Here is a 15,002-nt window from a genome sequence, read left to right as displayed (position 1 = left end):
TTGCAATAAAGTCGTTTTTAAAAACTTAATTATATTCAAGAGCAGGAAACATACTTTCTCACTCCAGCCTTGTGGCAGTGATGTGCTTTACAAAAGTTTGCTGCCCCACATAAGGGAAAATAATAAAGTGACCATAAAGTCACATGACGATACACTTGACAAGAGAGCATTCAAGTCCATTAAAACCTTGCTGTTGAAAATGTGTGGGTGCAAAATTGGTTAAAAAAAAAACAAAACAAAAAAAGCAATTTTAGCTACCACTACGCTAATTTCTAGTGTAATGTCAAGGTTTCAAAGGTGCAAGAAACTCTAAAAAATAAAGAGAAAAGACAATGAAATTTCCCCGATATGTGCAACTTTAAAAAAAAAAATCATCTTAAATATACCTTTTACAAGTGTAAAGTACCTAAAGGATTTTTACTATGTTACAGTTTAATAAAAACAAAGTATTCATTATATATTATTTTATTGTAACATGTAATGATGTAACACAAAAAGTAGCTACATTATTTTAAATGATACAAGTGCGTTTTGTACTACCCTTATTAAGGTAGTAGACACAGTTCATGATCTGTGGCTGACCTGGCACATGAAATAAGACAGTAATCTGACATGTTTAATGAATTTTAGAGTACTGAAGAAAGTAACATTCAAAAATAGTTTCTCTTTACAGACTTATGATTAGGAATGTTCCTTTTTGGTACTAAAATGTAGGAGTTGACAGCATGGGGAAGTGAAGGTCATTTTAAAACATTTTTTAGATGATCAGTTATGGGTTTTGCACTTGTAATTTATCCACAGAAGTTAGTGTTAACAGGTTCTACTAGTACAGATTATTCTGTACAACATGGAAGTTTTGTCTTGTGGCATAACCTCTGATGCAGGATTCAAAGAGAAATAAAGTATGCACCAAACTTTAGTCTGTACAAAACAGATGAACATTACTGGGTTTCAGTCGTTACTTTGGCGCTCATGACCAACGGGAGAAGATGTTTTTAAATTGGATGTGGATTGCAACCAGTAGCTGAAATACAAACTAGAATGCAGCCCACTGCTCAAGTAGAAAGCAAATGGACCTCTTTAGTTTCTTAAAGACATTTTGTCTCTTACACATAATTCAGATCTGAACACGGTTGGAAGAAACATGCAGTTGTTCTGACAACATTTATAAGCCCGATGCTTCAAGTTATTTTCAGAATGAAAAATATTGTTTAGCTGAGAGGTCAAAGAAACAGCAGAGGTCCTGATGATCTCTACTGAAGCACTTCAGATTGATACGTCCAGGATGACTGAGAATCTACACCAGCGTATCATGGGGTAAAGCTGTGTTCAGCCATCGATATCCCAGCTAAAGAGATGATGTTTCACCAGCATATCCTGCACCCCTTCTTTTAGTGGTTTTTGCTCCTTCTCCTAAAACAGACAAATAAAAAAAAAAAAAGAACAATTTGTTATAGAAAAAGGTAAAGAGCTGAGAAGTTACTAGCACTATTCTATGCTCCTACTATGGTTAAGTCTTTCTATTCAAACAATCAAAATGTTAACAGACCAATACAAAGCTGTGAATACTAGACAAAGACAACCTCAATTAGACTTCGTTCCGAAAATATTTAGGACTTTTTATGACTCCATTTTCCCTATAGGCTTCCATATTTCCCCCAGCAGGATGGTGTTTGGGCGCACTCCTTGCCATCACACACAGCACTCTGAATTAACAGAAAATATATACTTTGAGTGCCGCCTTTCATATACTAGCTGCGCCTTCCACGGCAAGTTAGTGTGAGGTGTGGTACCTTTAGTGCCGAGTTGTCCATTTTCCTTACATAGAGTGATTTCTAGTTTTAAGGTGGTTAGCCACTAAAAATTTGTACGAGACATCAACTGCTAAATATAAGGAAACAGTAGAGTGTTAGTTGTTCATTGAGCTTAAAGATTAAAGCCAATTCAAGGTATCTGCATCTCTGAGGATAAACTGAGTGTTTTTGGGGACTGGTAAATAATGATGGGCGGCAATTTTTCTAAATTTAATTTTACATTTTGGGGCCTATGGTGTTTAGTACAAAATAAACAGAAAGTAAAGGGAATGAAGAAGCAGAAACTGTGAATTGGCTTTAGCTACTATCTATCTTTCAGCCACCACAGTCTCAAGCAGGAGGTTACCTAGAGATCCCAACTAAACAGGTGATGCTGAACCAGCACATCCATAACTTCTGCTTTCAGAATAGCAGATTTCTGAAATGGTATGATGACGTCAACGGTTTTCCTCCTGAATGCAACACACTGTACTGATAAAACTGATTTGCTGCTGTATGACGAGCAGTTTAACTCACCACTTTTTTGTCGGGCAGCTCACTGTCCTGAGAGAGACTGAAGGCAAACTTTGACAGAACCCTGAGGGCACAAACATTCAAAATGGGCTGATTAATAAAAAAATTTTTTAAATAGAGTACACTTTCTAAACATTAGGTGTTTAGAAAAAGAAAGGGTAAAGTCTAAATGGAGATGTGATGATGAACCAACTCCATGATTTATTGATATTTTATTAAGATAATAAAAAAAATGGGTAAAAATAAAATGTTTGCAATCAATACTAAAACTATAGGTACGTTAAAATAGAAAACACAAACTGACAAACAAGGTAGCTGGATCTATTTTAGGTTTGTTGTCACATGTCTTTAATACCTGAGCTCGCACTTGATCTGCACCCAACCAGGACTGCGAAGAAATGACCATGGATGATACCATTTCTCAACAGCAGCCATGCTCGAGCATAACACCTCCAACCACAGATGAAGCACCTGCTCACTGTAAAGATGGATGCATGTTAAGCAGGAGATATTCAGAATTAATTGTAAAAATTATTTACATTTCAAACTAAAGAGCTCAAGAGGGACTCACTTAAGGCCAACACAGACAAGAGATCTGAACTTGACATCCATCTGAGCATGAACAGAGTCATGGCTCATGTTTACAGACTGCACTGCCTGGGAAAAACAAAACAAAAACAAAGAGAAGAAACTAAGTTCTCCTTTCAAACTTTTAGCTATAGGCCTAACTTTAATACAATACATATATATGAATAAAACAGTGGAAACTTTAAGTAAAACTATTTACAAATTCTCCTATATTAAGACTCAAATTAACGATTTCATCAGTCAGTGGATCTATTGGGTCCTATGCATACTCACTCTGTAGAGCAACTCCTCTGGTGTAAGAACTTTACCATCTTCATCCAACCTGGTAAATAACAGGCTGTGATGAAAAACTAAATTCTGTAATTTATCACAGAATACATTCAAATGCTTCAACTTTGTTACAACTGCAAATAAAGAAATATCTATAAAGAACCTAGTTTAAAGACTGCAGTGATTACAGCCAATAAAGCCAATTAATGTCAATATATTTTGTTGACAAATCATGTTTAATATTTCATCCTTTTCAGTTTCCTACTATTTTTAAAGGTCACAATCCAGTTTTCCTCCAAAGTGCTTTGTGTGCAGCACATGTATGTGTGGGTCTGAAGAGCTCGTCTGCAGCTATTGGCTGCCTCTGTCTGCTATTTTAAAACAAATATGACAAATGGGGAATCTGATCACTCCCGAATGAGTCGAACCCTAAAGTGGTCTTCAGCATGGAATTACTGGGGATGATAAATAGAGATCTGGACGTTCTATGAGGTTCATTACAAACAGCAGCGGAGTGCTGGAGAATCTGCAGATACCGACCCTGAGCTGCTACTTTTCTCTTTTTGCTTAAAGTTTGACTACCTGAATTAGTTAATGTGCAAAACTATGTTCACCATGTCATTCTATCTCATTTTAATCACATTGATAATATGATTACCATTTTTTCCAAAATGATTAATAGAAACACTATCAACTTATTTAGAGCCCTTATCACTTTTAAACAGAAGGAGGTTTAGCAGAAAGCTTATATTTAAGGTTGTCAAACAAACAATGTGTTTTTAGTAAGACAACTATTTAGTATAAACCCTTTAAAAATTTAAAAGCATTCATTATAAATAAACATTTATTTTACCTGTATGTTTTGCAAAGCACAAGTCTGGAGTAGACAGAATTAAAGTCCCTTTCCACCTCACAACTAGCTGCCTGAAAGAGGGAAAAAAAAAAGCATAACAGAATAATGTATTCCTATTTTGTACTTGACAAAAGATTTCATTAATATAGCCATTAGAAAATTATATCATAAATTTACCTCCTCTATGAATAACCATGGATGGCAAGGCCCTCCAAGTATGGAGGGCTTTTTTAATCCATGCTGAAAGATGGCCTTCAGAGCAGGACACAGAGTTCCTCTGACAAGGTCAGTCACCGCCTCTGTCACTGAGTCATCTCCTGCTAGCGAGTACTGGATGCAGGCAGGTTCAACAGTCAATGAATAGCAAGAGACAGGGGATAATAATCAGGTGAACAGATGCTCAAAGCTGTGTACAGCTTATCTATGGACTTCCGCATCAGACAAATTACCTCCTTGCTTCTTTCATCCAGAATCTCAACAAACTTGGCTGGAAACCAACCTATAACAAGAAGGAACAAATGTTTAATGGTAAAATAAACCCATAAAACACTTCTATACTATAATGATACAATACTGATAAAAGTACACACCTCTAAGGCCATTGAGCTCCCCGACCCAACAGTGCTCATCTTTTTGTGAAATGATCTAACAGACAGATAAGGTAGAGTAAGGAGCACAAAGGAAAATGATTTCATTCATAGAAAAAAAAAAAAAAAGGAGGATTAATCTCAGTATGGCTCACAGTGATGATGTCATTCTTTCGGAAGCCCAATTCATCATCATCATGACGCTCAAAGTCCAGCAAAGCCTTTGCCCGTCTCCGTCTGTTACGAGACACCACCAGAAAGTTTTCATGATCTCGTTGGTGGCTCTCCATGGAGTAATCTGGGGTCAGGTCCTGGAGAGAAAAAGAAAGGACCCAAACTCGATAAGTGCACCAACCCATCAGGACACGGGTTGCAAGAAAACAAACATATTTCCCCCAAATATTCAGGAGGGAAACAATGCATGGTTGAACGTTTCAACCTACAGTGTTGGAATGCCGGGGGTCTAGACAGTGGAAGTGCTCTGCAGTACGAGTTATAGCCTCCCTTAGAGCAGCCACCAACTCAGTCTGCTTAATATTTTTGGATTTCAGGGCTTCAGCCTCATCTTCCCCAAACAGCAGAGATGTCAGTGTGGACTTCCTGCGCAGCGACTGCCTCCTCACCACCTAAGTATCCACAGAAACAAGATGACCTCTCAGAAAAGCAGAGAACATCACTAAAACAGCAAATCAGGTTGTCCAACATCATAAAACAAACCTTGTTGAGGTTTGTACTGATTGTTGAGTTGTTGCCGTTGTTCAGCTGTGCCTGCTCATTGAGAATATAAGCAAGGTGCTTGTGACGATGAGCCTCCAGAGTTTCCTGGGTTAGCGTCCCTGCTATCCTCATAGCCTCTCCTAGAACTGCAGGCCCATCTTTTAACTGACTTGGTAGGTCTGACAGGGTGTTAAAAATAGATGCAGAGTTCTCTGATGAAATAAGCTCCTCCTCCTGCAGGAAGAAAACAAATAGAGAATAACACCTAAACTTGACAGACTTTAATTTTCAACCTTTGGTGGAAACAGTGGAAAGTGTCCTAGATGAGTTGATGCATAATTCATTTTAACCAAGGAAAAATAGCTGTGTGGTGGACCTACCTTAATTTTCAGCATACCCAGTGTGACCTGGAAGAGCACAACCGAGCCCTGATAAAAGAGCAGATCCCAGATCCTTAGAAGCAGACGGATGTCAACCACACTGGCAAATGATGTCAGAAACCAGTGCAAAGTGATTAGAGACATCTCTGCATGTAAACAAAGGAAGGTGTTACAATGGGAAGAATATGCATCATTTACTCATTTAATTCCAACTGAACATTACCAATGTCATGCTCTAGGAGGAGGCGGTCCAGAGCAGGCAGGTACTGAACAATGAGCTGCCTGAGAACCCTCTGATCTGTTTGGACGCCCAGCAGGGTGGAGGAGAAGTAAGATGGAGGAAGGAGGTCCTCGATCAAAGCACACATCATCCATAATGCGTCCTCCTCTTCCATAAAGAGCAGCAAGCAGGAAACAACCTGATTTAAATGATAACGTTTATGTAGATTAAAAAATAAAAAAAAAAGGGAGAAAAGAAAAAATAAGGCATAAATGTGTGGATGAAAAACAACAAATGCACAGCTGGGAAAATGAAGTTATGTGTCCTACCATGCCAGTGCCCTGACAGTAGCCAATATCCGGGTAGAGCCATGCCAGGCCTCTCAGGACCCGTCTAAGTCTTGGGACTCCGACGCTATTAAGAGTACTAAAACATGCATTGGTTGGCATAGTCCGTAACAGGTCCTTTTCAATCTGTGAAGCAGAGTTTAAGAATCAACATATTATCATTTCAAAGTTTCAATAATAATCAGTTTATAATACCACTGTTATATGCAGCGAACTCTCCAAACTAGAGAGCAGTTATTGACTAACAAATAAACCAAAAACAGTAAGAGGAGAATGATCAATACTAGATCAAATGGGATTGATAAGGCTTTTGATAAATGTTTTAGTATATCATTTAAGATGTTCTTATTTAGGATGCATATATTTGTCTGGGAAATGGAAGCTTTGGGGTTTTACTTGTTTAGCTGTGCTGGTGTCATCATTAGAACAGTTCTTGACGATTTCTTTGTAGGAAATTTCAGAGGTCCTCTTCTTTTGCAGTGCTCCAGACAGACGCATCCATAACTTGAACATGCAAATATATATATATATATATAAAAAAAAAAATAGAGAATAGGATATTTAGTGGGGTAATATTATCAACACAAGGAGAAGCAGTTGTTAGCTAAACATACAATAGCTTTAAATGGACATTAGCTCCTAGTGCCCTATGTTTAGTCAAAACAATATACTTCGTCTACCTGTGGCCTCATGCTGTGAGGTATGCCACCGAGAACCAAGGACCGCAGACGCTCGGACCGTGGAAGGACAGGATCGATTAGATCCCAGGTTAGGTCCCCCACTGTATGGTTATGGGTGAACTCCAAATGTGCTTGCCAGCGGAGCCGCTGCTGAGGGTCTTCACACTGGGGTGAGCCTTCAGTGCCCAATCTTATTTTGGGTTCCCCGTCGTCTAAGAAGGAGAGAGCACAAAGTCCACAATTAGTTAGGTTTATCTTCCAAAAAATGTTACACCAGGAAGTACTTTAAACTTTTTTTAAATAAATAAGAGTGTCATACTGGATTAAGAAATTGAATTAAATATGGAAACAGCTAAATGATAGAAGCTTCCACATAGAAGATAAACAATGAGTGTGACACAAGCGACATGACAGGGCATTTTAAGATAATCTTTTCTTTCTATGCAATGTGCATGTATGTAAATGAATAATTAAAAGAAAATAGATTATAAATACAACTGCTTGATTTGTGTGCTGCTTAACACTGAGAAGAATAACAGTAAAAGCCAAATAAAATAAAAAAACAGCTATGGTTTAGAACTCAAAACAAGTGTTTATTTCGTAATGACATAAAAAACAAAAATAAAAAAGCCTTGCTTGGAACTTTTAAGTGAAAGCAACATGAACTTCCAGCCTATACAAATGAACATTGTGGACAAGATCTTAGATTGGACATTTTATTTAACATAGGCCTTATTTTGTGTACATTTTTTGCAAACACTTCTTTGAAACAGACAAAGTTAGGCTTAAAATGATTTTGTGACAATTTTAATTTACTTGAAACAATGTAAAAGAATGATACATTTTAGGTAAGAAAAAAAAGAAGTACACTTTACGGAACAAAAGAAAAATAATTTATACCTTTTATTTATCGGTTTAACGTTAATGTTAAGATTCAATTCTTAGAGGTAAGAAAGCTTTCTTTCCTTCAAGACTGTTTGAGCCTTTCGAAAATGCTAAAATAACTTTTAGTTATAAAAAAATCATGAGTGCTGGTCTATAACTGAAAGACTACCAGGAAGTATGAATACCCCAGTGAACTGTACATGCATGTTATATAAAGCAAGTTGCAAAAGCAACAGAAGGTACAGCTGGCAAAATGTATGATCCATGTTAATTTTACCTGGCAACAGAAAAAAGGCGCCTAGCCTTAGATTTTTAGCTCTTTAGCAGACCCATTCATTTTGACGACAAATTAAAGTATAAAGAAAGCATTGATACTAAACTGATGTTAAAATGTAACTAAAAAAAAAATATTGGATAATTCAAGAGAAAAAAAAAGCCTCTACAGCTGCAACTGTGATGGTTGAAAATGTATCTAGAGGAAGAACAAAACATGTATTCATCTCTTAAGATGAGGGGGGAAAAAAGTAAAAAAAAAACTAAGATCACATGGGCTTGGTATGTGTGATCTCTATTCTGTGATACAAAGAGAATTCTGATTCAGGGGACTTTACCAGCGCTGCTTGAAATAAATGTTCTCATGTGCTTTGCTGTGTGAAAATAGTACCTTCAATGTCTATCCTGAAGCCAAACTCATCATACTGTTGTTCAGGCTGTTCTGCAGGATCTTTCTGTTCAGACAAAAATAATATAAAGTTTCACACTCCTGCATATCAAAGTGCCAAGATAAAACAAATAAAATGTAGGAGAAAAAATTGCAGATGACAGCCTGTTATATAATACTGTTGGGTTAGGAAGAAAAAAAAAAGGTTTCTGATGAAATTAAAGTCAGACTCATACCTGATGATATTTGGCTAAAATGTCCTGGGGCCACATGCTTGGGGTGAGAGCAGAAAAGGATCCACCAGGAGCTGGGGTGTACGTACCTAACACAGTGAGGGGACAGAACATGTCAATCAGAAAAACACTGAAAGTAAAATAAAAAATAAAAAAAAAACACTGGAAAAACAAATGCCTAAAATAAATTATTAATCTATTGATATATTCAGGGACTGATTACCAGACATTTTGTCGCTTGACTTTGGTCACCAAGATAGACAAAGGATCATCCAGCAAAGATGCATTAGGTCAGTCTGTGAAAAAAGAACAAGCACAATGACTGCAAAATTATGTTAATTCAGAAGCATATGTGTAAAAGACAAAGAGATAAGAGATAACACAGTAAAGAGCAAAAATTTAAAATGAAACCCTAAAAGGCAGGTCATGTGAGGCCAATTTAAAATCAGTTTTATTTCATCTACGGATTCTAGATCCTCGATCAGAAGCAATGTGTAGCTAGCAAATTCTACTCCAGCATTAGTCCTTACATTTTAATAAATCCTGCAACATAACAATGGAGAAAATGAGAAAAAGTTCATTACAGCAGTGTTCCTTTTCCAAAATTAATTCTGCATTTACTTGTTATTTTTTGTAAAATGACTCGGGTCAAAAAAAAAAAAAAATGCTTTGTTTAACAGGTGTCAATACTAATAATATATATTTTTTTTAATCTGCATACTTTTGGAAAATTACAAAGCAGTTCATTTTTTTGTATAACTGAACCAAAAAAAAAAGGTCTAGAGATAGAAAAATGCATGCCACAGAAGCACAGTTACAGAAAGTTTGGCAAACCAAGTTTCTTAACACAACTGGTTCTTTGACAACAGGAACCTTTAAGCTCTGTCCGTCCAACACAAGCAGTTTGCAAATTTTTCTATTCTATGATTGTACAGGTTTGTGAATGAAAACTACTTTAAAGCCAAGTAAAATCAGGTTAGATTATAAACTGCAACTCTAAAAGGGAACTCACCAATATGCAAACACCATGCCAAAGTGATTCATTCTAGCAGCAGGCTTCTAGCATCTGAAGGGGATTTAGGAGTTAAGAGAGATGATAAATCAATTTGAAGTTGGGAGGAGGGCCAAATCCTTGCTGGGAAGCTCTGTGTGTAACTCAGGGGAAATGAGAGACTCTAGAGCCTATTTACAGAAACATTACTAGTTTACTCACAGGCCAAATATCATAAATTATTACTGCAAATTAAGGAGGTCCCGATCCCATACTTATTTCAGAAATTAAGTCGAAATCAGCTCAAAAACTTTATATCAGAACATACTCACATGCATCTAAAGTCTCTGATCGAAACAGCCTTATAGAAAAACTCTGCTCCATCTGCTTTTGTGTGGGTTTTATGTAAACCATTGGTTAATAATAAAATAGGTCAGTTTTTCCTCATACCTGTTGCTGTTGACTATTGTTCAGTTTGAGTAATATAGCTAGATAAAGCTTTTTATAACATTCCACACTACAAAGTAATTAATAAAAGTATGATTCAAGCTCTTATATTATTGGGTAAATATCTGTATCCATCAATACTACAAGCTGAAAAATTGGTATCAGAATCAAAAAGTTGTGCTGACAAACTCTCCTGCTGGTGAAGGGCCAGCTAAGCATCCAGGTAACTAAACAAGCGTATTAACAGTTTAAATTGCTACTCTTTGAATAAATTAGAAAAAAATAATCATTTGAAGCATCTAATAGATGTAATTATTGATTTGCTATAATGGTCCCTGACAGGGACTCCCTTATGACATCTACTGTACTTATGTCTTTTTTTTTTTTTTTAAACAACTCTAGCACACAAGTTACATCTGCTTAGAATTTCCTTTAAAAGCACATATAAAGCCAAATGATCACAATTCGTAAAAATAACTTCAATAAGGTTTTATTCAGTTTAAGTGGGGCATGTGTATGAAGTTGCATTTTCAATTCTGTGTTCACTGAAATGTTGGACTGCAAAAGGTGACCTGAATATATGTACAATTCTCTGAAAATAACTGTATTTGCCCCTGATATGAGCAGAAAAAGAAGATGAACTAGAACAAGAGTTTATGACCTTAAAATAAGATTATTACATATAATGCACTTAAAGATAATAGAGTTTTTTTCTTTCATATTTCATATGTAAATCTTAGTTGATCTGCACATTGTCATATATGCCCACTCAAATCAAGATACCAATGCGGCATTGCTACCTATGGACTGCAGAAGATAGTTAAAACATCAGCGTTGTTTGGTGGTTTCATGTAACGTAAGAGGTTCCCTTTTCCCAACCTGAGCCCCTGCCCCCAGAAATGTCTGTGCACGCCAGTGTAGCAATGAGAGCATGGTTGCAATATGTGACACAGCTTCAACCAGACACATGTATGCAGATGCAACTTAAAGAGCTACTACTTGCACATAAATCAACATTTACTACTTAAGATTATCTAGTAAGTATTTAAACTCTCAGATGTGACAACATATCCATAATAATTCTACCATCTGGAGCTACATTCCCTTACTGCCACACAAACAGCACTACAGATCAGCTGATCTCTCAACTGAAACTCAGGGGGAATCAGGCTTTTGTTGTTTCAGCTCTAAATCTATGGAGTACTTTGCTGATGCAAAATTAGAGAAAGCCTCTCAAAGACATTTTTAAATCTGTGTTTAAGCCACAGCTTTTCTCTTTGGCATTTGAACCAAAATGAGGTGTTAATCGATTTTACTTTCTTGTGGTTAATGGTGTATTTTATGTTGCTACTTCTACTTCAATTATTCATTTCATTTTTTTTATAAATGCTTATTTTTTACTTTCATTAATCCCTCTGGTGCAGTACTTTGGTGCCTTTTTTCATTTTATTTTAAGTGCTTTATAAATAAAGTTAGACACTTTTTTCGACTAGGTACAGATTAAATCCCTGGGTTTTTATCTATTTAATTGCTTTAAACAAAGTTGTGCAGAAAAAGCCCAAATTTGACTAAAAACACATAAAAAAAAAACAAAACAAAAAACATTCCAACAAACAAAATACAGTATAAAATAATAGTTGCATAACTGTTGATGGTTCCAAAATATATACATATCTACTTTTAGTTACGATGCCAACACCAACATGAATGTATTCTGCACCAAAGGAAATAGAGTAGACAGAAGTAACTTGAGCAAAACATTAACAGATAGCAAATGTAGGGGAGGGGCAACACACTCCATGGGATCTTAAAGGATGGTTGCTGAATGCACATGAATCAGCCAACACATGTACGCATCAGCTGATAACATTACAAGAAAAAGAAAAAAACAACCACTAACATCAACCGGATATAAGCCTTGGTTAATGCATCTCTACTCAGTAAAACGTATAATCACACATATAGTATATTTTCCTTGCAATGTATTGGGAAAATTAAGTTTATTCATTTTGGAAACATTTTAAATGCTGACCCCTCTCTATTTACATGAAATGTTAGTTAACTTAGATGCTGGTACTTAATGCTAGTAATCAGAAAGATGTTTCTAGTTCTAGTTTTCTTCATAAATTAACTAATTATAAGAGATAACATATGGAGAAAAAAAAACATGACATTACATTGTGAGATATTTAGAAATTTTATTTTTATGTTTGAAATGGTGGATCATCAGGATATTAGGTGACAAATCATCTTCCTTAGCAAAACAGTATAGTGTGCAGAGCAAATTTGCCAAAAATTTAGAGAAATCCAAAGCTTTACACTGCTGTTTAGAAGACTTAAAGCAATATTCTCTGAAAGGGGAGAAAATTTGACTTGGAATAGTTTAAAGAGATATGATACATTTGAAAAACCTGAAACCAACATCTCAGTTCAAACAGGTGTGGCCTTGTTCATCTATGTTTGCAGATATTGGTCAAACACTGCGCCATACCGACAGCAATTACTACATCCTGGTAAAAAAAAAAAAAAAATGCTGTAACTGTAAGCGGTGATGTAACCTCCAGATTAAAGAGTTGATATTTCCCTGAAACCAGTCCAGCAGGCCATGCCACAGCTTTTCCGCACACCTCCTCCAGATGTTCCTCATAGTAACCCAAACACTGGTGACTCATTTTCCTCATAGACACGTGTCACAGAAATATTTTTGTCTTCCATTTCCTCAAAAAAAGTAAAAAACTGAAAGTTTTCACTTACAGAAAGCAGGTATAATACTACCTTTAAGTTTATTACTAATCCTTATAAATAGACTAAAACACACCATTTAGAATAAGGATGTCAAATGAAGTGCAGGAGACAAACAAGGAATAAATGAAACAATAAGAGTAACAAGGTAAAAATACGACTGTTGTTTATTACCTAGCGTAGTTTAATCTAATTTGTCAGCTGATATATTACCGTTACGTCAAGCTACAGCTGACGTCAGGTGCACAAAAACACCGCGCAACATATATTATCCACGCTGACATTTGTCCGCTGATGGAAAAAAAATAGAACAAAACAATTGGTGCAGTAAAAAATTAAAATAAAATGTTCTTCCTGGAGAACACTCCAGACATTACAGAGACGAGCGTCACTATTTAGCTGCTAGCCATACATGCTAAATTTAGCTTAAGCTAATAGTTGGAAACAACAGAACAACATAGCCGGTCATTTTTACGTACCGCTATATCTTTTGCTGAAAAGACAGGGATGGTTTTGTGTAAAATGCCGTCTGTAGTAGAATATGCAAAACACCATATCGCATGGCTATCACTTCTCATTAATGATATATCTACGTTGTGCACCTGCCAAAGGCGGAGTGTGGCTTCTGTGTATTCCTACACCCCGAGGGTTTTCCTTGTTCTACACCCAGCAGCGTCACCTTTCAGTGCAAGATATCCTTCCGCGAAGGCGACTGTGACGACGTTCCATTCATTACGTATGGACAGACACGCCCCTCATTCATGCCAGTGCTCGGAAACAAACAAGTCACGACTTTACAGCAGAATAGATGAATGTTATTAAAATTAAAATTGACATATCGCCAAAGATATTTTGCGGTTTATATTTGATAAATCTGCACAGGTAAACTGTCATTTATATTTTCCTTATAAGCATCTGAGCGTTTCTTTGAAAATTTTTGCTCCTAGGTAGTTGCTTGTTTGTTTGTTTTTAGCATTTTCATTTCCAATTTTGTTATGTTTAGAATGCATATTACACACACAGACAAAACAACAAATTAAAAAAATCTTCAGTCTATTTTTCTTCTGTCTTTTTCTTACATTGTTGTGTTGAAAATAATAATAGTCTTCAAAAAGATGCAAACTCATATATATATATATATATATATATATATATATATATATATATATATATATATATATATATATATATATGAGTTTGCATCTTTTTGAAGATATATATATATATATATATATATATATATATATATATATATATATATATATATATATATATATATATATATATATATATATATATATACTGATCAGATAATCAGATAAAAATTGCACTGATCAGATAAAAGAAAGAGCCATAGGACTCATTTTCAGAAAGATTGTGCTGTTATATTCTTGATACCCAACAGGAGGAAGGCCAATTCTACATTCTGATTGGACAATCAGCACCCAACACGAACATTAATAAAGCTTCTTTTCAGAGCTTTTCTATGTTAAAAAAGAAATAAACTCTCATATGGGTAGTTTTTATTTAAATCTGTGTCTTTTGTTGAAGTGTATGAAAGCTTTGATCCTTCCCTGATTCAAGATTTTTCAGCTACACAGTTTAGCTTGCTTTACCCCAGAAAGCAGATACCGGTATACAATAAAACACAGTTGTGTTTCTTTTTCTTTATTTAACCTTTATTTAACCAGGATAGATAGATCATTTCAAGTTATCTCAACCTGGAAAGTTGCTTAATAAAGTAAGTTCAATCAGTATGCAGGCTTTATTAACTGGATTGGTGGCAAATTATGTCAACTACTTTGAAGTAGAGCACAGTGGGATATCAGAGTTTATACCTGTTGCATAATGGTTACAGTTTTTAGTGGTCAAGACCAGTTACATAAAGAAGGCAAATTAGTTATGTGAGATGAAGGAAGATTGACAGGATCTGTTAAAACTGCTGGCTTTGGTCTGACTTGTTTCAAATTAATTACAGTAATAACTAAGACAACCATTTGGATATATCTATGAGAAAACCTTGCTGAATACAGTGTATGTTGTGACACTGATTTCCTATGAGTACTAGCCTTAG

The 15,002-nt window shown here is 35.7% G+C and overlaps 1 protein-coding gene across 1 annotated transcript; it reads right to left on the bottom strand.

The window, feature by feature from the left end:
- Positions 1-449: 449 nt before the first annotated feature.
- Positions 450-13,609, bottom strand: sgsm3 (small G protein signaling modulator 3). The gene is made up of 21 exons (XM_038276615.1): positions 13,408-13,609; positions 8,972-9,044; positions 8,752-8,837; positions 8,519-8,582; positions 6,970-7,181; positions 6,686-6,793; positions 6,272-6,415; positions 5,946-6,141; positions 5,723-5,868; positions 5,343-5,576; positions 5,069-5,251; positions 4,781-4,936; positions 4,629-4,683; positions 4,488-4,537; positions 4,216-4,368; positions 4,039-4,109; positions 3,189-3,237; positions 2,899-2,984; positions 2,683-2,805; positions 2,331-2,391; positions 450-1,413 (listed from the first exon to the last, which is right to left on the bottom strand). The coding sequence occupies exons 2-21, from the start codon at positions 8,976-8,978 to the stop codon at positions 1,330-1,332; spliced, it is 2,268 nt and encodes a 755-aa protein (XP_038132543.1). The 5' UTR covers positions 8,979-9,044; positions 13,408-13,609; the 3' UTR covers positions 450-1,329.
- Between the last annotated feature and the right edge of the window lie 1,393 nt (positions 13,610-15,002).

The sequence above is a fragment of the Cyprinodon tularosa genome, unplaced genomic scaffold (genome assembly GCF_016077235.1).
Source record: "Cyprinodon tularosa strain WSP-4 unplaced genomic scaffold, ASM1607723v1 ctg126, whole genome shotgun sequence".
Taxonomy (NCBI): domain Eukaryota; kingdom Metazoa; phylum Chordata; class Actinopteri; order Cyprinodontiformes; family Cyprinodontidae; genus Cyprinodon; species Cyprinodon tularosa.
The sequence above is the reverse complement of the archived record's forward strand: the minus strand, read 5'-3'. Positions and strand labels throughout refer to the sequence as shown.